This window comes from Ciconia boyciana, chromosome 8 (genome assembly GCF_034638445.1).
Source record: "Ciconia boyciana chromosome 8, ASM3463844v1, whole genome shotgun sequence".
Taxonomy (NCBI): Eukaryota; Metazoa; Chordata; class Aves; order Ciconiiformes; family Ciconiidae; genus Ciconia; species Ciconia boyciana.
Window position 1 is genome coordinate 16392753 of NC_132941.1, and position 20181 is coordinate 16412933.

Below are 20181 nucleotides of genomic sequence, written 5' to 3' on the forward strand. Positions count from 1 at the left end.
AGTATTAACTGCCTTAACTAGCACCGGATGAAATGGGGGAATGGAAGTTAATATCGTGGCATTTATATATCTGATGGCTATCGGAAGTCCACATCACTGGAGTGTACAGTTGACATGCCTCAGGCAAGACCAGAGAGACAAAATATTTCCATTATTATTTCATTAGAAATTGAAATCTGTTTTGGAGAAGTCAAAGACTCTACAGTATAGCTCATATCACAGCATTGTGTTTAAAATGTTACAATGTTGACTTGCTGTTACAAAAATTCAGTGTTACAGGAAATCAGAAACAATATGGAATAGTTTACACTAACTCTGCATTAAAACGTTCCATCTGTTCTTGCTTTAGGTTCTTAAAGAATTGCTTTTTCATCTCTGTAATGCTTTTCACTTCCTATTAGTAAGGCTTTTAAAGGTGGGCACTGAGTTAGTATAAAACCCACAGCTTTTGAGTTTAAACGCCTATTAAAACTAAAGCTGTCTGGAACTACAATAAAAATTTATTTTGGCTACAAAAGACAACTTTGAAACCTAACCCATCTGTATTTTCCCTCCTCCAAACAGTGCAACATCCTGTATAATAGAATATTTATCTTAAACAGAGACCACATATCTTTATGAAAACAATTGTTTCAGCTTAATTTATGGGGGGTAATCAGCTCATATTAAAGTTTTCAGTATTCCAGGATGCTAATATAAATTGGTTACAGGAGATGTAATGACTAGAGTAATTCCACAGAATAATCTGAAATCTGATGTTGCCATTGACTTAGAATGGAACCTGTGTATATTATAATCTAAAATTACCATTAAAAAATCATGTAGACATATAGTAATTGCAAAACAACTGTGTGTGTGCAAATTAAGCATATGACTGCAGCTACCTTTTACTGGTAATTTAGGCTTGTGTGTGGTGACTTCCAAACTCAATTACAGGATAATTCCAACAGAATAATTTCTTTGAAATAATTGCATGAAATATTTGAAATAATCTGCAATCCCTGGGCCCACCAGGGAGATACCCACACATATCTAGTAGGGCTGCTTGGTCAGTGAATTTATCAACTCAAATCAAAAACAAATTGACTCATTGTGAAGAGCAGTATCCCTGGGATGCATAAAGCCTCCCACTGCCACGAGTGGGAGTCAAACATATCAAAGAGAGACTGGATCCCTGGGGTTTAGCTCCCTCCATACAATAGTTTGTCAGATTTTGAATTTAAAAGGGCTGGGTTTAGCACTCTCTAAATATAACCAGCCCTGAAACTCCCACTGAGATTCCTTTCTGTCTGCCTTCAGACAATGAGATAAGGCCCCTTCTCCTGTGACTTCAGTCTGGAGTACCTCTATCATCCCCACCCGAACCCTGATAACAGCTGGCTTTCCACATATTGGAGAGCAAGACATGATCTGCGTTTTGAGGGATTTGTTACTCTTTCTGTAGATTACAGCCTTCATCTTCAGACCGAACCTCCTCTGTAACATCTGCATCATAGACTTATAGCAAGACATTTTGGCATCCAGGAGACAACTGACTCCCTTCATCTTCTGGACAGCTTCTTTCCATCATGTTGGGAACAGACACCTTGGACAATCTCCTTTTCTCCCTGCACTGCTTCCTTTTTAGACCTCCTCCTCATTCTCAATATACTTGAATGCAGCATTAAAGTTGAAGTACATTTGCCCCAATTTGCCCCCTTCCTCTCCCCTTTTCCCCAAGTATGCCAAGATACACAAATTATGGATGCTAAAGCAGCATTTATGTGTGCTGTGATATACACGGGATGTTCTGCCTACTTGCATGTGATTCACATCCTCATAAGCCCACAGGAAATCCCAGCAATATTTTTCCAGGCATATCTCCTGTGCTGAGGTGCCGAGCACAGCAGGGGCCAGAGGAAAGCAGCCATTTCTGCTTTGGAAGTACTGCAGTACATAAGTTTAGCTGGGAAGGACAGACCACTGTTATTTAGATGTGGCTCTTTTACTTGGTGACAGTGAGAAATGTAGCACAAGGACTTAATACTATCACCCTAAGTATTTACTCACATTTTACAGTAACATATCCGTGAATCCTCTTACCTCAGTGGATCCCGTGAAAGCAATTTTATCAATGCCAACATGAGATGCTATGGCTGCACCAACAATTGGACCAAATCCTGGCAAAATATTGACAACTCCTGGTGGAAAGCCAGCCTGTCAAAATAGGAATGAATGAAGGGAAGCATGATTTATTAAAACTGACGGAGCACATTAAACCAGACATGTGCTGGTAGTTCCTTCCCCACAAGGAGAGACAGAGACATTATTCCTGTCAATTATTCTTACCTCCTTGATGAGGGCTCCCATATAGAGAGCGCTGAGTGGTGTTTGTTCTGCTGGTTTAATAACTACTGTATTGCCACAGCACAGAGCTGGAGCAATCTTCCATGCAAACATCAGCAGGGGGAAGTTCCACTGTAGGAAAAAATAAAAGTTGATAGATGGAAAAATATTGCAGTGGTGTTTTGTTTTCAAGATGTCAAGCTGCTACCTCACTTATTTCTCAGGCTGATCCTCAACATAAATCTTTCCCAGCACAAAGCAAGGATTTTTTTTTTAATTACTGCCATTAAGAAAGCGACAATGGTGACCTTTTAGTTCTTTCTCTCCTGTTCGAAGAAATACAGCCCCCACCTGCAGTCTTCATGAAAGGATCTTCTGTTATCTGTTAATTTTTTTAGTCACAACTTTTTATTTCATTTACTGTTTTGCAATTGGCACTTTTAATTCGCCCATGACAAATAGTTCTTGCTTCTGATACATTTGGAAAGAACTGTTTGTTCATGCTGAAGCATTTTTGGATGTAAATTTCCTATCCCTGAATACATCTTAAGATATAAAATTTATACTCAAAATTATATAATCCTTAATTGATGGGATTACAATAAAAAGCCCATAAATGTCGATGCTTGGTCAAAGTATTTAATTTTCTTTAAAACTTTTTGCTGAGCAATTTACATGGAAGATGTTAAAAGAACAAGTTGAGAAACACTCTTCACTGATATAAAATTTTGTATCATCATTAATTTCAACATCATTTAACTGCAGCAGCAGATGTAGTGAATTATATTAGTTTGATGCACAAACAAGTTGTGGATAAAGATAAGAGTAACAAGCCTTGCTATATCAAGCCCTGATCCTAACAGGTTAAGTGGATAGTCCCGCTGATTTCAGTGGAAATGCCAGAGTAATAAAATAACTGCGTTTGCACAATCACTTTTATAAATGCACATAATAATCTCCTTTGGAAAGAAAATAGAAAATACCAGTCACAAAGAGTCAGCCACTGGCCAGAACATGTTATTGCCTGATGCATATCAGCTGCCACTCTCATGGACATCTCTCTAGCCCCTGGCTAGCTTGAAAAAATACACAACTGTCTTTCCTTCACTGAACACCCAATTTTTTACTCCCTCAGTTGTTTATAAACTCTGGAGACAAAGTGATGTTTTAATTCCATCGCCAGTATATAAACCTGGGAGGGGAGCTATAGGGCCAACAGTGTGCTGACAGCCTGTACTTCTAATGGTATTGCAAGGACAGCTCTGACGAGTTTTTATAGGGTAGTATATAGCCCTGTTTATGCTACAAAGCTGCCAAAGAGCATATGTTTTGATGGAAGCTAGGATGTGAGAGGATGAGGAGTTTAGTGTTAGGCTTGCTGTTTAATTTTATTTTTGTAATAACATATTTGCTAGTGTAATGGCTAAGTGCATGCAGCAGCCCAGGGGCTGTACTGTGTGACTGGTAGCTGTGGAGGAAATATGTAACATTAGATTAAGAGCAGTATTAGAATAGATGTGTATGACAGCCATGTTGAAGTTTTGGAGGACAAACTGGGGGGAAGAATAAACAAGTATGGTAAATGGCTGGGTACCCTGAACAAAGAGTTTTACAAATCTAAACTAAATAAATCCTGCTTTTGGCATGATCTTCAGCCTGTGGCCAAGTTTCTTCAACAGATCTGTAAGTTAGGCTCAATGAGAGATGTCCAGCAACTTTGGGGTTAGATGTTGGGGTTGTCATTTTGCAAATGCTTATCCATGTGCTTGGCTGAAGAATGGGGACAGAGCTGTGGAATCATTCACTCATAAGGGCCACTTGCGAGTCAATTTAGGGGAGTGCGTAGGTGTTTGCAGGACGGGTGTAGCCACAGACTCTCTGAGTCGTTTGCATGTTTCTCTGGGTTTCTACGGAATGCCAAACACAATAGCCACCCCTTAACAAACACATGAAATAACAACAAATATAAATAGGGGAAAAGGGCTTAACATTGTTAAAGCAATCTTTTCTGGCTGCTCCTCTTTTAATGGAATTGCTGCATGTTGCTGTTTAGTGGCTTTGTGGTTAACATGAACAAAACAAAAAACCAACATCAACAAAAATTTCAGAGAATGTCCTGATTAGTTCCCCAGTGCTTTGTCAAGGAAAAAAGCTTCCACACAATATTTTAATAGCTATATGTGAGCCTCCCATTGAAATTTCTGCCGAAGTCAGTTAACTGGTTCTTCTGAAAAAGTTAGCTTCTCAGTGTAATTCCCATGCAGTGTTCAGCAAGAGTATATTAAGGATGTATATTGAGGTGTAGGGGGAGTATTAGATTTGATGAAATGCTGTGCTTCTCTCTCATAACGAATAAAACAAACATTTCATGTCTTTTATTAGCTACACAATGTTAATTGTAATGATACATCTCCTGGAGTTTCCTTTTCTCCTCCAGCCTTGTAAAAGAAATAGCAGGAAAGAATGGAATTAAAATGCACCACATTCTCCCAGGAACTGAGGAGCCTATTAAATCAGAGTAAAAACTAAATAAATAAAAAGACTACCACAGCAAAGCATCAATTTTCTATAAGTTGTGTGAACATCCATAACCACTGACAGCATATTAACACTGTGTTTTGCTTTGCTTGTTTTAATCATGAGAATTCTATGACTTGAGAACTTAACTCCTAATAACAGAGCCTAAACCCTATTAGCATGTTCAAATAAGCATTTGCAGGGAGGCTGTTAAAGATATGTCAACAATATGAGCTCAGCTTTTTTCGTAATGGAAAACACACATAGCTGAGGACCATGTTTTATGTGTCTTTAAAGAGAGCTCGTTCAAATGAAAATAAATAGAAAGCGCTAGTAGAGATACTCACAGGGATGATCTGTCCACACACTCCGATGGGTTCGTGTCTTGTAAACGTAAAATAATCTCCATCTGAAACAGATGAGCATGGTTACTCTCAAGTGCAGTTTGACTTGGCAGAACAAAAAAAAAAAATAGAGGGGGGGGAAAAGCTCTAAGTATCAGCCTTTGATGGCAGTAAAAGAAATAAAGAAGCCATGGAAATGTTTTTTCATGAGCCAGCATGGGAAACCTAGGTTCAGGAGCAACCTAACTGTTCTTTCTGTAGAACAAAGGAAGCAGGCATCCCATCCGAAAGTAACCTGCTTTGTTTCTTGGGAAAGAGGACAAGCTGTACTGCACAAAAAAGGGCAGTAGCGAGGAAGCCTCTGCTGATTTCAGGGTGAGAAATGTGAAGGAAGAGTCACAAAGGCAATTTCCTGAAAGGCATGACTAGAACACAGCAATGTAAAGGTATATATAGAAGCAGATGTGGGATAATAGAATAACATACATCTCGCTCATCTTCCATTGAAGACACAGGCAATTTGAAGTAATGGAATGATATACCACACTCTGTACATGTGGAATGAAGAGGAGAAGCCTGTGACTGATGTGTAATTGAACATAATTTACTGCAGAAGACAACACTAAGGAGAATACAGGGGTCATCATATAGCCATGCTCTGATAGCTGACTTGTAGAACAAGGCCTGTATCAGAAATGGCCTCAAGCTAAACAGGCAGTCAATTTAAGTTGACAGGGAAAAGTTGGATGCAGCTAGAAAACAAGACATCAGAGAATAAGAAAAGTTTTCACAAACCTTTTGGGCAAGGTGGAGGTGAATAAATAAATGAAGAGACCAAGTCACTGGAAATGTGGAAATTATGGGCTTTTCTCATTGGACTTTTGACAGAAATAAGAATATTGACTAAGAAAGATCCTAACAACAAAGATGCAGGAAAAGCAGACTGCATGTTCACAAACAGCAGGTGTGGATGGTATGAGGCTAAAGGGAATTACTTAATTAACTCTCTGATCTGGTAATTATTTTTAAGGTCCTGATGACCAAAAATGGCAAAAAACTCCAGGGGTGAGAAGTATCATTAATTAAAGTGAGTGCTACGCTAGATCTGCGGTCCTTAACTAAAGCACTGTTGAGCTCAAGGCAGCCTGAGTTAGGTCATGAAATAAACAGATCTGTGATTTGGGGTCAGGCCTGTGGTCTGTGGGAACCTTTCACATGGCCCGGCCTGCTCAGAGCGGCAGGCCTCTGTGCTGGCTCATTTTGCACAGCTGGTATAAGTGACTGTCATGGGGGGTGATGGAGTTCATGCTCTTTCACAAAGCTGCATGGTTGTTGCTGCTTCAGCACTTGCCTGTGGTCTGGGAGTACATGCTGAGGTTATACATGCTGTGATACGATGTAGGTTTCCTCCCAGTTGATAAAGAGCACGAAAATGATCTGCTCTGTGTGGGGACCGGTTAAGGTATTGTCGAACCATCAGCTTTGTTAGTGTGCTTGGCCTGCATCTGTGCAAAGTAGATTGATAGCACTTCTGTACCTAAATTGAGTCTTGTAGCTGTATAAACTAGCCCTAGCTCAAACCACCTCTGAATTTAGGTCAAATGTTTTTCAGTGAGGCTACAGCTGAGGGAAGGGCTACGCTAAAGGCATGAGCTAATGTGCCTCTTGGCCTGGAGTGGTTGGTCATCTAGAAAAACTTGAATCTCTTTACTTAGAAAAATAATTTCAACTAAGTATGTGGTAACGATGAGAAGGTTACCTAGGCTCAATCACAGGAGTTGATTTACCAGGATAGGAAATGGTCAGACAGAGGAAGGGAGTAAGAGGAGGAGAGATGACAGTGCTTTTGCTCCCATTGTCACTGTCCAATGCAGGGGTATGTGCTTTCCTTCACACGGTGTGAGAGCATGTGTGCAGCTATGGCCTCTACCCCATTCAGTCTGGAGCTGCAGCCAGCCTTGTTCAATATCAGGGAAAGACCTAACTTCACAACGGAGAGTACATTTTGGGAAGCCGCTGCAATGTCCTGTACTATGCATCTGGTATCAATAAATGGGTTAATTCATAAAGCTTCTTGGGCTTAAGTAAAGACTTCAACTTGAATTTGATTAGAAATAACTTATTTTCAGGGCTGCTTATTTCTGTACATCTACTTCACAGGATTTGCTCAGTAGAAACCTGAGCTAGGGTAGCTAATATATCAGCTGGGGGCCAGATACAGAATAATTATGAGAAAAGTAACAATAGTCTGCAACCAAGACAAGGGACAGAACAGAGGAAATAAAGGAGGGAGGGAGAGATAGAAAAGAGATTCACATCAGGAAAAGGAGGAAGAAAATAGTTGATCAGTCAGTTTGCTCTGCATTGACAAAATGTCATTGCACTGTTTTGATCTCTAGATGCTTAACAACTTCCCAGTGGAGATGAGAATATTTGTTTCACAAATTGAGATGATCAGTTTGATTTTCTAGGTTATCTTTCACAGATACTAGCAGTGGTTCACAGACCATAGGAAGAATCATCAGACCAGACAGAAGTAAAGTAGAAACCAAAATACAGAGAAGTATTTACAGGCAAAACTAAGTGCTCAAGAGGCACATAAAGGAGTCAGCTAAAAATACCAGCTTGTACTTGGTAGTACTGTGAGAGGTGGATTCTCAGCCAGAAGGATGGTGACAATGTAACAGTAACACAGTTATGTTAGCGCTGTCTGACTTTAGATTGTCACTGCATAATCATTGCCACATGTCTGCGTGCTTCATAACATAAAGTTATAGATAACCTGAACCTGCTTGCCAAGTCAGACAAATGGTGGTTAATTCTACCAAATGTAGGCAGAACGTTCTCTGCAGAGCAATACCTCCCATGCAGAGTTGCTTGCCCTGCTTTCTTCCACTAGACTCTAGACAGCTGCCCTTTTTGACACCTACTTCCAAAGTTCATCATCCACAGACTTGCTGTTCAGATGGGATTTTTGAGGTTGCTTTTTAACAATATCTTTGTGAACATATGTGACTTGAAGTTACTCAGAAGCTTCAGATGCCTCTGGACAGGCCAAAGACGTATCTAAAAGCTGCCTTGTCCATAATGTAAAATAAGCTGTTACCATGGCAAAATAACTCAAGATTGATGAAGTGAATCACTTTTTCTGAACAGTGAGCATAGAAAGCTCCCCTATGCTCAGAAATTAAATGCGAGACTTTTAAAATGTTTTAGAGTTTTAAGATTAGTTTATACAAGTCATGCTAATGACACTTATTCTAAGATGCTATTGCTGATGATTGTTACTTTTACCCTTCGACTAGCTGGCAGCCAGAAGAACATTGCCTGAGAGGGATCTGACAGTCTGATCCCACATCCAATCTAAAAATCTGTCTTAAAAGGGTTTTTTTTACTATTCTCAGCTGATGTAAACTGGCATTCTTCAGTCCTCACTGATATTAATAGAGCCAGATCAGTTTTCAGCTGCTTACTACCTGGCCCAAAGATTTTTATTTTTTAATCAGAAAGAAAGCCCCATTTATCCAGGGATCTCACTGTGGGACAGCAATACCTTCCACAGATGTGTTTGCTCAGATTTCCATCAGGAGTCCCCGTCCTGGATATTTTATTTGCATAACAATCATTATACAGTCACATGCCTCATATAGCAGGACACAGCAAACAAGTGGGTGAGGAGAGCCAAGTTGGTCCATTAAGCTGTATCATATCATATATTGATTTAAAGATACATTTTCACTTGCATTCAGTTTATTAGTTTAACAGTTTCTAGTCTAGCCTCTTTCTGTTTTAATTTAAATCATCAAGGCTTTATGCATGGGAGCAAGCAAAGGGCAGTATGAAGGTTTTAGCAACTCTGGGACCAAAAGGAATGTGATTGTAAAACACACTGTTCTTCTTCTACTTGTCTATCACTTGCCTATTTTTATTTTAGAGGAAAAGAAAACCTCAACAGAAACAGATGAAAGATTTATTAGCATACTGAATGAAAGAGGAGGAGATGTAATAGGGTTTTTATTTTGATTTTGTTGTCTTGTTTGGTTTCTGTTGATGAGCTGATGGTAAAGAGCACCATTGTTTAACACTGGCCTTGCTCTAAAATAGCTTTATGAGAATGACAAATGTATGGTCTGAAACTAGAGGAATACAGAGGAGTGTTAAACCAAGCGGAAGAACTAATTGATACCCTGAAAATCTGTGAATGGACTTACAATTCTACACTACTGATAACTGTGTTTGTCAGCACTGAAGTTTGCATTTAGGAAGGTCTACTGAAAATGTGCCTTCCTCTCCCTCAGCATAGCCCACCTCACTGAAAAAAAAATCAGGGTTTTCATCTGATACACTATGTGAGGACAAGAATAAGCAGAGAATATTTACTCTCCTTAACCTGGCAATGCCTTTTGGTAACTGACCTAAATTCTGTGTACCTGCGGGCTAATGAGTGAGAAGGAGGCATTCACTGACCAGGGAGAAAGGGATTAGGGAACAGGAAATTTGCTGAATATATGAATTTATGGTGTGCTCTGCACTTTTGCACATTTAAATGTGAAGTGCAAGCAGCAAAACCAGGATATATGAATCTCAGCTTAAATGACTGTGGAAATCTTCAAGAGTCCTTACAGAAGAGTCTACACCTGAAATATTAATATTGTAATTTCTTTGGTGAAAATATACTAGTGATGATAAACATCAGTCAGTAGACACTGCAATTTTAATAAGCTGAAACACCATGATGAATAATGCTGCAATAAGTGTTACATGATCTGTTTTCCTCCTGAAAATTTTGGGGCCACATTTTCAATTTATCTGCTTGCCTAACTTTGATAGTTTTGTGCTTTGCTGTACAGAGGCAAGCTAGTGTACTGCAGATATCATGTTACATAATGCAATTTTATGGAACTAGATGGGCAACAGCAAAATTCATTTACTTGTGAGTGTGCCTTCCTGGTCTCCTTCAGTGAAGTGTAATAAACATGCATGTGCAAGGAACAGCGTGCACCATGAAGCCAAAAAGAATCCATAGAATAAATGTTAGTTTTCCTTTCTGTTTTTCCAAAGATTTATTTTATGCAGGTAAAAGATGAGTACATTTATCTTAATGACTGCACCTGCATAAAATCATTCTTTGCTATCATGTGCCATTTTGCATAATTATAGCAGTTGGTACATCTAGTCCAGACTGCAAATGAATATGTTCACAACAGAAAATGCAGCCTGTATTTGTTAAACAGCTGGGAGGGAGGGGCAGGAGGAAGAGACTTGTTAAATAAAAATAATGGTAAGGATTATTTATTTTCTTATCTCTTTAGCAAAAAATAAGAGCAGAATAACTAATTTCCTAGCACTCATAAAGATTTATCTCATATGTACATAATAAAACTCATCCCACTGAATAATTTGAAGAAGCATATATAACAAAATATATCTGATACATATGTACAGTTCTCTATATTAACATTACAAACTCTCTCAAGGTATAAATGAATTTGGATCCAGTGTTAGTCTCAAGTAAAATGATTTGCATAGGCAGTAAGAAGACATATATAAACAAGATATATACCTAAGCATACCATTTCTTAAAGAGGCAGCTAACACTGTTGTCATGTGTTCCAAGGTATTTGCCAGGCTTATACCACAACTATTTTTGTAAGTGTAACAATATTTACATGTAGGTATTGAGCTATCTCCTTCTCAGATGGACACATGCAAAAGAAACAAAACACTCTTCGGGACGTGCATGTAGGGCATAACAACAGCAGGTCATCTAGTCCAGCCCTTGCTGACTTTTAAACATCTGCTTCAGCAACATACTACTCACTATAAGACCAAAACAGGGTTCTCTTCTACCTTTCACAAAGCTGTAATCTATTAAGCCATTTGGCCATGAGAAGGTTTAGGTGCGTACCTGCGCTTTAATCCCCCTTACCTACAGGAATGGTCATTCCATGGATTTTGTCTGCCCAACCGGCATAATACCTCAGGGTTTTTATGACTCCCTGAAGATCTACATAGAAAGCTTGCAAGAAAGGTTTGCCACTGTTCAGTGATTCCATAGTCTAGAGGACAAGAAAAAGTTAAGAGATATAAGCACAGTAGCATTTTTAGACTATTGTACTTAAGTATTCACTGTCTTAACAGCTCTTCAATCACAACAGATTTTAATGAAGACCAACCAGTTATGCCTTGGCATAGTCTTAACCCACAAGGTTCAGAACAACTATCTGATCCCCTTTGTTACTTCTTTTTGCAAACGTGAACAAAAAGCATTGTCTTTAAAAAAAAATCTGGTTCCTTCTGGAGTATTCTGGAATGACTACGATTTTAAGAACATGTGTGTGCGTGTGTGTTTATGTGTGTGTCTGTCTGTCTGTCTTGTGGGTTTGTGTGTGTATCCACATGCATGTACATGTGCCTGTGTGTATTTTGGACCTCATAGCCACTGTGTTTGGTCCAGATATATAAATGCTAAATTGCTTTAATCAGGAGCCAAGATAAAAATGCCTGTCAAACTAGGTTCTGTTATGATAATGATAACAGCTGAGAAAGGGCTCCTTGTAACCCCCATATTAATGATCTGAATCCATAAAGAGAAGAATGGACATATCCCCCTTTATATAATGGATGTGAATATAAAAATTTCTCTATATGGCTGCCAAAACTCCTGCTGAGGTCTGAGATATCTATACTGTACAGCCAGTTTATTTATTGCCATCAAATAAACAAACTCTCCTCTAGGGAAGCTCATAAATTAACAAGCTAATGTCCTTATTTTTAAGTTAATATTCTTATTTTTTAAAATATCTTATAAGCTATCCTCTTAGGGGTTCCTAAGATCATTTAGCAAAAAGAATCCAATAAAATATCCTAAGATGTTGAGTAGCTTAACTCATTCTCGATAGCTGTCTAACAGAAATTGTTAAGAATGGGCAAAGTACGCCCATGTGTAACACACCAACCATCAAATGAGTTTCTATAGAGAAGAATGGATGCCTAATTCTGCACTGACTTATATCCCCAAGAGCAATTAATAGCATTGCCTGCAGTGCAATTCAGTGAAGAACTTGGCTGTAGAAATACAAATCAAATGACAGGCAGAGTAAACTTGATTTGCTGTGCACTTCCTTCTCCCTGTGGCGATTTTACAGTATACACTGGTGGTAAGATGATTTAAGTGTTGACAAAGCTGGAATTAAGATGTTCACCAGCTTAGTTCAAAGCACTTGACATGCGGAAAACAACATTAACAATGCCTCTGTTTAGATGGCTTCATACGTGAGTGAAAGAGTGCAATACCCAGAATTCATGTTCCCAGTTGAGTGTCAGTAAGCGTTTCACCTGCCATTTCATTGATATCTGCACAAATCACTTCACTCAGTGCTCCATTTTTTATTTTAGAAAAGTTACAAGCACGCATAACAGGCATACACGTGTATGCACACCCATTCATTTCTCTGATGTCCAATTTAAAGCTCATTTGAGTCAATTGGAAGACTCTTGTTGACTTTTATGAGCTTTGGATCAGGTCTTAAGTAGACAGTCAGCCATCTTAGCCATCAAGCTGAGTGTAGTTTTCCAATATAATTTATATTAACACATTTATGAACTAATTTTCTCTCAGAATGTAAAACTGACAGGTGATTTGACTGTTGATTTTCATATGCCACTTACAGCAAGAATTGCCCTGTCTCTTTCGACCAAGTCTGCTAGCTTATCCAAAAGATGGCCTCTTTCGGAAGCGTCCATTCTCCTCCAAACTGAACCTAGAGAAAAAGCAAGGCGAGCTGCCCTCACTGCTTTGTCAGTATCAACCTGTCAAGAAGGAAGAAAAAAACCAAAGTCACTGAGGTAAATAACATTACCAGGCTCATGAAATTTTCTGTTGTACAACCTTAGTCACATTATGGGTTTTGGAACTGTGATAGATAAAAGAACTGTCCAACAGTGCTATTCTGGACCTGTTGCTTTGATCTATTTATACATTTCTACCCATTCACGGGATGCATTACCTTGTCAGCTTCCTGGATCTCACAGATCTGCTCTCCTGTTGCTGGATTATATACTGGGAATATTCTCCCACTTTCAGAATTTTGCCACTCATTATTGATGAAAATCTAGAAAAGGAAGAAAAGTCATCAGTCCTCCTGCATGAACAAACAGTAATGTATATAACAACAAACTCCTGGGAAAGGCTGCATATTCTAATAAAGAAGAGTTGAAACTTATTTATGCCTGTGAAGATCACAGTTTTCAAGAGTTCAGGCTCAGGGTCAGCCCCTGATGTCTTTCTGTATTCTGTGGCAGTGTTACTATAGAAGCAACATCAAACTCTAAATAACTTGGTTGACATTCAAATTTGGTTCAAATACTGTAACAAATAAACTAAAAAAAGAAATACCTGTATCACAGAAAAAGCCTTGAAACTGCTGGAGACAAGACAAGGATTTGGAGTAATAATTCAATTCAGTAAGTAAACATTTGGTCACTGATACAACCCAGTCAAGGCTGAATAATCTCAAACATCACAGTTCTTCAATACACAGTCAGTTGATTATGGCTACAGTGATGGCTTGCAGCACAGAATTAACTTGCTTATCTGCTTGGAACAATGGAAATTGTTAAATTCTCTCAGTGTTGACATAATTTTAATTGTCATGGGCAAACCAAATTTGAGTTTTAATGGTGCTGACAACAGCTGTCTTGAGAGAGGTAATGACAAATGAGTTTGTTTAAAGTATATTTTTACTTGTAGCTGCATACATGCCAGTTATTTTCTACTGAATGACTTTCAAGAACAGGATGCAATTATTTATCAGCAAATATGAAATAAATCACTCTAGGAAAACAACTGAGTGAAAGGTTTTCCAGCTATTCAGACTATTCCTGTCCTTGAAATCTTTCTAAGAACAGAACTGTTCAGAAAGCCCAGGCACCATATGGGTTCCTTGGTGTTGAGGTGTCAATGTTCTTTCATTGTATTCCATGAAATACAACTTTAAATGTGTAAGGGGACATTCTGGCCTCATTGAAATCAATGGGAATTTTACCACTGACTTCATTGGAGGCAGGAGTTCCACCCTAGGTAGAGGAAATGTTCACCACCCTTTTTTGCATGAGGGATTAAGTTGTGTTTATAGAGACAGGGACTTTTCTCTGGTTGAAACAAAGCAAAGCCCCATACCCCATACAGATCCTACGACTGTGGATGAGTAGAAAGCCGAGGAACCCTTTGAAAGATTCAGGAGTCTCAGTTCTAATCAGAGATAGTTAGGTGGTAGCAACTGGCCTGTCTTTTTAGATCATGGCTACAGAACAAGAATGATACATTAAGCATCGGTCCAGCTTCCTCACAGGACCACCGTAGATGCTGGGACAAAAACCTGTCCCACTGATTAGACAGACTAAACATCACAAACCACTTGTCCAGAGTAGTACTTTGCCACCTCTTCAGTCTTGCACTTTCTGCTGTCTTACTACCATGCAATAAAGAAGCTGTTACCTTTGTACTGGTACATGGCTCAGGTCAGCCAGATGAGCTCAGGGAGATGATGGAAGACAGTTCATATGTAAGGACTTTGCTTAAATGGTGTCAGGCTGTTGGTTCCTTTTTTGTTTGTTTTCTTCATAGCAAAGTTTGATGTGGCAAAACCAGAACAAAAAAATTACATGTTTTTCATGTGGAAGTGAATGGAATGTAATACTGGTCCTTTCTAGTCAAAGAATAGTATGATATGATTATAGATCAGCTGCTGATTTTTTAGGCTTGGAATACTACAACGAGGATAGCCGCGCCAGCCTGCCAACTAAATAGTTTAAAACTTACTCTAACTTAAGTGGTTACAACTTGTCTGATGGCAAAAAAAGCATCAGCATCAAAATGCTGGGTGTCTAAGGAAAGAGGATCACCAAAGCTTTAATGTATCTGTAAGGAAGGAAGGAAACAAGTAGAGAGCTAGTCATAAATTGATGAGAAGAAACTGAGCTAGGGAAAAAACGAACACTATTCTAGCAAAAAAAGCAGCCAAGAGAAAATACAGTCAAAACACTCAAGATGAACAGTTGCAACACCAAAAGGTATAACGTGTCTGGAAAAGAAAAGAACATGATGAGGACACCAGTGTGCCTGTGCATTTTAGAGAAAGTTAAGAAATTGCACACTCATATTTGCACATGAAGGCAAAGATGCACCTGTAGAATTTTCTGTTACCAGATATGAGCTTGCTCAACCTATTCTCCAAGCCAAATGGGAGCCATGTAGCTGTGTTCTTCTCAGCAGGGCTTATTAGCTCAGGCTCAGTGCCACACTAACTGCAGTGACATAGCTTCTGGTTCAGAGCTGACTCACGTCCAGCTGACTCAGGACATGGGCAGAAGGAACCCGTGCCTGCCTGGAAAAGACCCTGGCAATATAACAACTGTGCATAAAACCCAACAATTACATGTGGTTTTGCTTTTATGGATGTATTTGCATTGTGTTTCCTCATCTTCCCTGTGCCTCTAGCCTCAGGTACTTTGCTGTGTGCCCTTCCATCCATTTCAGAGTCCATCCTTTCTTTACTTCCCCCTAAACTTTTTGTTTTGGTTTTCAGAGGTAGCTGAACCCAGGACCTAGCACACCATTTCCCATCTATCACTTGCTTTGCACACTGTATTTATCTTGAACCTGTTCATGTCCTTGGACTGTAAGCTCCTCAGACCGTGGGTGGTGTCTTCCTGGTCAGTGATTACACTGCTTTGCAAACCAAAGTATTGTCCCCGTTAGGACATTTTGGAGCTAACCCAGCCAAAATAAGATAATGAAAGAATCACCAGTATGATCTCTAGTGACTAACACCATAAGCTGAAATCCTCTGGTGTATCATTGTCACTTTTTAGACTGTAAGTGAAACAAAGAAACTTTGAGATCTGTGACCTGTGTGGAAGAAGGATTTTACTGTCATCCTTTCCATTGAGTTCAGTGGAGTTAACTCCATGCCCAGAGTGTGTGTGGGTGTGCTGAGGAGGGAGGGGAAGGGAGAAAAGCTTGCAGCTTCAGGAACAGATGGCCAAAGGAGATGCAAGGATGTTTGTTTAAGGTTGCAGTATGTACATAAACACACAGGTTCCTCGTGTGATCTGTCTTGAAAGAATAAAACAGTTAGGTTAAGTACAAGAACCTGAGAAGCAGAGGCAACCACAATTCAGTAGTCTTCTCTTATAGAAGTGGTCTGTTCTTTTTTAAAAAGATTAAAAAATGTAACTACAGTCTGCTGGGATGAACACCTATCATCAGGTTTGCTAGTACACAGGACACTTACTTGTTCTGAAAATACGTTTCACCATAGGAATAATAGTGCCTTAGAATTACAAAAGAGTGTTGCAATTCAAGCTGACTGGAACTATAAGGTGTATTATTTTATTGAATGCTCCATTTATCCCACAAATTTAGAAAAAGAACAGTAATAGCAAGTATTTCAGATAGGACATGAGAAGGATCTATTTGGCATAAAGTTAGAATTGAAGGCAAGAGAAATTGCTACTGTTAATGGTTAATGTTAGTTTCTTCCTGTTCCACTTTCTATAAACAAGGTATTGCCTATACAAGCTCATTACTGTAAACTGAGCACATTTAAATTGGCAGTAAAATCAGAGTATTTACTCTAGTGCACAAATAAAGTACCTAGTCCCATGTTTTGGAACAGTTTCAAGTCTTGAAATGCAGCAGCTGGCAGCTTTACAAGCAAAACCTTACACTTAAATAATTCACTTTTGAAAGTTTTAGGTGTTCTGTGTCAGGTAGTACCATTCAGCAGATATTCCTACCACCAAGACGCAGATTCTTTTGCAATAAATTTGCATTCACAGGGGCTTTTATAACTCTTCCAGCACTAGTGACTCCAATGGCTGTTGATTAAATGTATATATCCTGTACATTTAATCTGACTTTCATTATGGCCACTTCGTAAAAATGCCATGAAATGGACAAGCGATGACACATTGCAAGAACAAGGAATCCCTGCAAAGCCTCAAATTGGGTTTTTTTCTGCCTTATTTATAGTGACCATGGTAAAGGCTAACTCTAAATCAGGGAGAATATTTGACAGCAAATGTTCCTATCTATGGATTATATATAACCCATCCTAAACACCAGATGAAAAAGGGGTAACCCTAGAAAAAAGAAGGGCTTGCTTCCATGTAAATCATGCTACAAATTGGACAACACCCAGTGAGTTCATTGTTCAACCTCAATTGTGAAGGCTATTCACATTTACTATTCCCCTGGAATCAATGTTAATTAAGGCTGACTGGGGCTATAAATCAGCCTTTGGTTTTTACAACTTAATTCAGCATTAAGCATATATATGTAAATAAAAGGTAACTGATTAACCACTTGAGTCTTCCAGGAGTTACTGAGGTAATTTGTTTTTGTTTGAGTCCTAGTGTTACCTTTTGTGATTTGCAGTAAGGAAAAGAAAAAGTATATAGTATGTCATGTATTTGCTATGCGGTATTGTGAGTAGTTAAATAATCTGGCCTGTTGGGTGCTATCAACAGAACTGTGCCAAAATGGAAACGGAAGAAGGGAATACTTGAAAAATTTTGGAACACGTGAACATTTAGTTTGCCACCTACTCTCAGTAGAGCCAATAACTGCAGTACTGGCAGAGCAGGAAGAGAAAAGGCAAACCTTCCTGTTTCACTTAGGTGTCCTTGTCAGTACAGTGATTTGGCCAAGAACAAACACAACTGGCAAAACAGACAATGCCTCTTATAAGTGAGGAATCTGGCTGTTGTTGGTGTACAATGGTCTAAGGAGGAAACAAAATACTATTTGTTCACTAACAATGCTGCCTAAGCCAACATGCAGAACAGAGCAGCAGCTCAGGTTGTGGGTGGGTAAGGTGTGTATGTGTGTGGGATGGGCAAGTTTCAAATGGGTCTTACAGTGTAATAGGTGCAGTTTGAAGCTCCCGGTTGCCCCTGTAAACGTGCCCTTGAACTGTGATCATTCTCATGAGATCTCATCGTAAAGGTCTCTTGATAATTTCTGTTCCTTTCCATGGAGAGGGCATGGTATTTTCCTAAAAGAACAGGCACATTCCTCCTGATACTGACAATAACCATCTTCCTCACACACACATGTTCTCATAGACCTTTTGATAGAACTTTGCAAGATAATGGTCCCACCACATATTTGCTAGGTTCAAATTCTGCCCGTGGTTAATTACATGCAGCCACTGTTGGCAGAGTTCCATAGGACTAATCAAGGAAGCAATCTGACCCATCCTTCAGGGCACATGACTGTTCAGAGCCTTTGAGATACCATATCATACAAAAAAGTATACAAAGGAAAAGTAAAAGTCAAAGTTATCATGTAAAAAGCCAAGTTACTTTGAGACTCTGCTGACATGTAGTTGGAAGGAAATTATATATTGCATTTTGCATAAGACCTGCATTTCAAAAGCGTTCTGCACTGAGTTCAATAGCATTTTTGGATGCTTATCAGTGTTGAAATGAAGCCAAGAATAAATGTTTTTAGCACAAAGCAAAGCAAATTAAGCTTTGCAAATAAACAACTACAATATCTTGTTTAAGTAGGCACCTGTCCCAGTTGGCTTGCTAATAATTAGCAACTTAATGCTCATTTCAAACCATGCAGGTAATTGGAGTGATAAGTATTCAAAGAGAAAGGGATATGTACAAAACCAGGCTGAACAATCTAATCTGCAATGCAGCAGTAGCAAAATTTAGAGCAGGGAGAAAATGGATAGGATTTTGTGTTTTAATCACTATTTACCAGAAAGGAAGTACAAAACAACTATCTTTGTGGGTGTGTGTATAAATATAATTAATGAAAATGCAGCACGGAACTAATACCTCCTTTGCAGCTCTTAGTTGAATGAGATTTGGTTTCATGGCACTACAGATTCCCTCTGATGTTCACCCAGGGGCTAGCCCTGGATTTGGAAAATGGAACTGATTTTTAAATTCACTGGGGATTCCTGCATGCTCATTGCCTCTCTTTTTTGTATTGTCTTCTCTGAAAACATAGAAAAAAAGTAATTTGGGCTCCTTTAATTCATAAGAGTAATCAACACAGGTGGCAACAATGTAACTTTTCATTTCCTTTGTTGAAAATGTTCTCAAATGATGTGTGAGTGAAATGATGATCTACGTTCTTAATTTGATATTGCTTAGTGATGATGTCATCAGACATTTTCTTCAGGCTCCCCAGCTGTATAAGTAAGAACTTCAGCCAGTGGACAGACAGTGGCCTAGCATTCAGCTCTTTGGAGGTGGAATTATTTTCCCATGGATTTAATAAACAATGTTTTTGTGCTGTTGCAGCTCCAGAAATGTTTTTTGGTACAGGAAGAGGATTTTAACATCCAAATAATAATGGCTTCCCACAGGAGATATGGTTCTGGATGAATGGAGGAAGGAATGGGAATTTCCTAACTCAATTGATTTAGTAGCTGGTTATAGTTTCATTCCATCAAAGATCTTTTTTTCATATGTGACTTTCTCCTTAGAGAGCCTTGGACATTAAATCTGCAAGGGTGGGGGAGGGGGCATCAGATGCCAAAGTACTTTATAAAAGAATCACAGCTGTTCGGCCCTCAGCATCTTCTCATAGCTGGAGGAATTAAGAAATACATAATGGCACTTTTTTTTTGGTGGGGGGGGACATACAACAATTTGAGAGGCATGCAAAAAATCCAGCAGCAGCATTTCCCTTGGTAAATACTGCATAACATCACAGATACCGGGCACCTGTGCCTCAGTATGGTCAGGAAATTTCATATCCTTTCCCATCTCAGCAACTTCATTTCCTCTCCTTTGGAAACATTTCAAGAGTCCTAACGATTAGTACAATTGTAAGGGAATGAAGTAGAAGGGACTGCCAATCAGAGGTGCAGCTTGTTTATTTTCTCAAGCTTTGTTTTCCTTCACTTTTATGGCTGTCTTGATACAACAAATCTCTCACATTCTAGCCAGAGCATGTTTGCGGGGC

General features: G+C 39.0%; 1 protein-coding gene across 2 annotated transcripts in view; it reads right to left on the bottom strand.

Moving 5' to 3' along the window:
• ALDH1A2 (aldehyde dehydrogenase 1 family member A2) overlaps window positions 1-20181 on the bottom strand; it is a 214198-nt gene that overhangs the window by 17992 nt on the left and 176025 nt on the right. Inside the window, exons 3-8 of one of the 2 annotated variants that reach the window (XM_072870179.1) lie at window positions 13196-13300; window positions 12858-12998; window positions 11116-11245; window positions 5190-5251; window positions 2329-2457; window positions 2083-2196 (exon numbers count right to left, since the gene is read on the bottom strand). In XM_072870179.1, coding sequence (XP_072726280.1) covers window positions 2083-2196; window positions 2329-2457; window positions 5190-5251; window positions 11116-11245; window positions 12858-12998; window positions 13196-13300 — 681 coding nt within the window. The remainder of the gene's footprint in view (window positions 1-2082; window positions 2197-2328; window positions 2458-5189; window positions 5252-11115; window positions 11246-12857; window positions 12999-13195; window positions 13301-20181) is intronic. The other variant, XM_072870180.1, reaches the window with a different exon arrangement.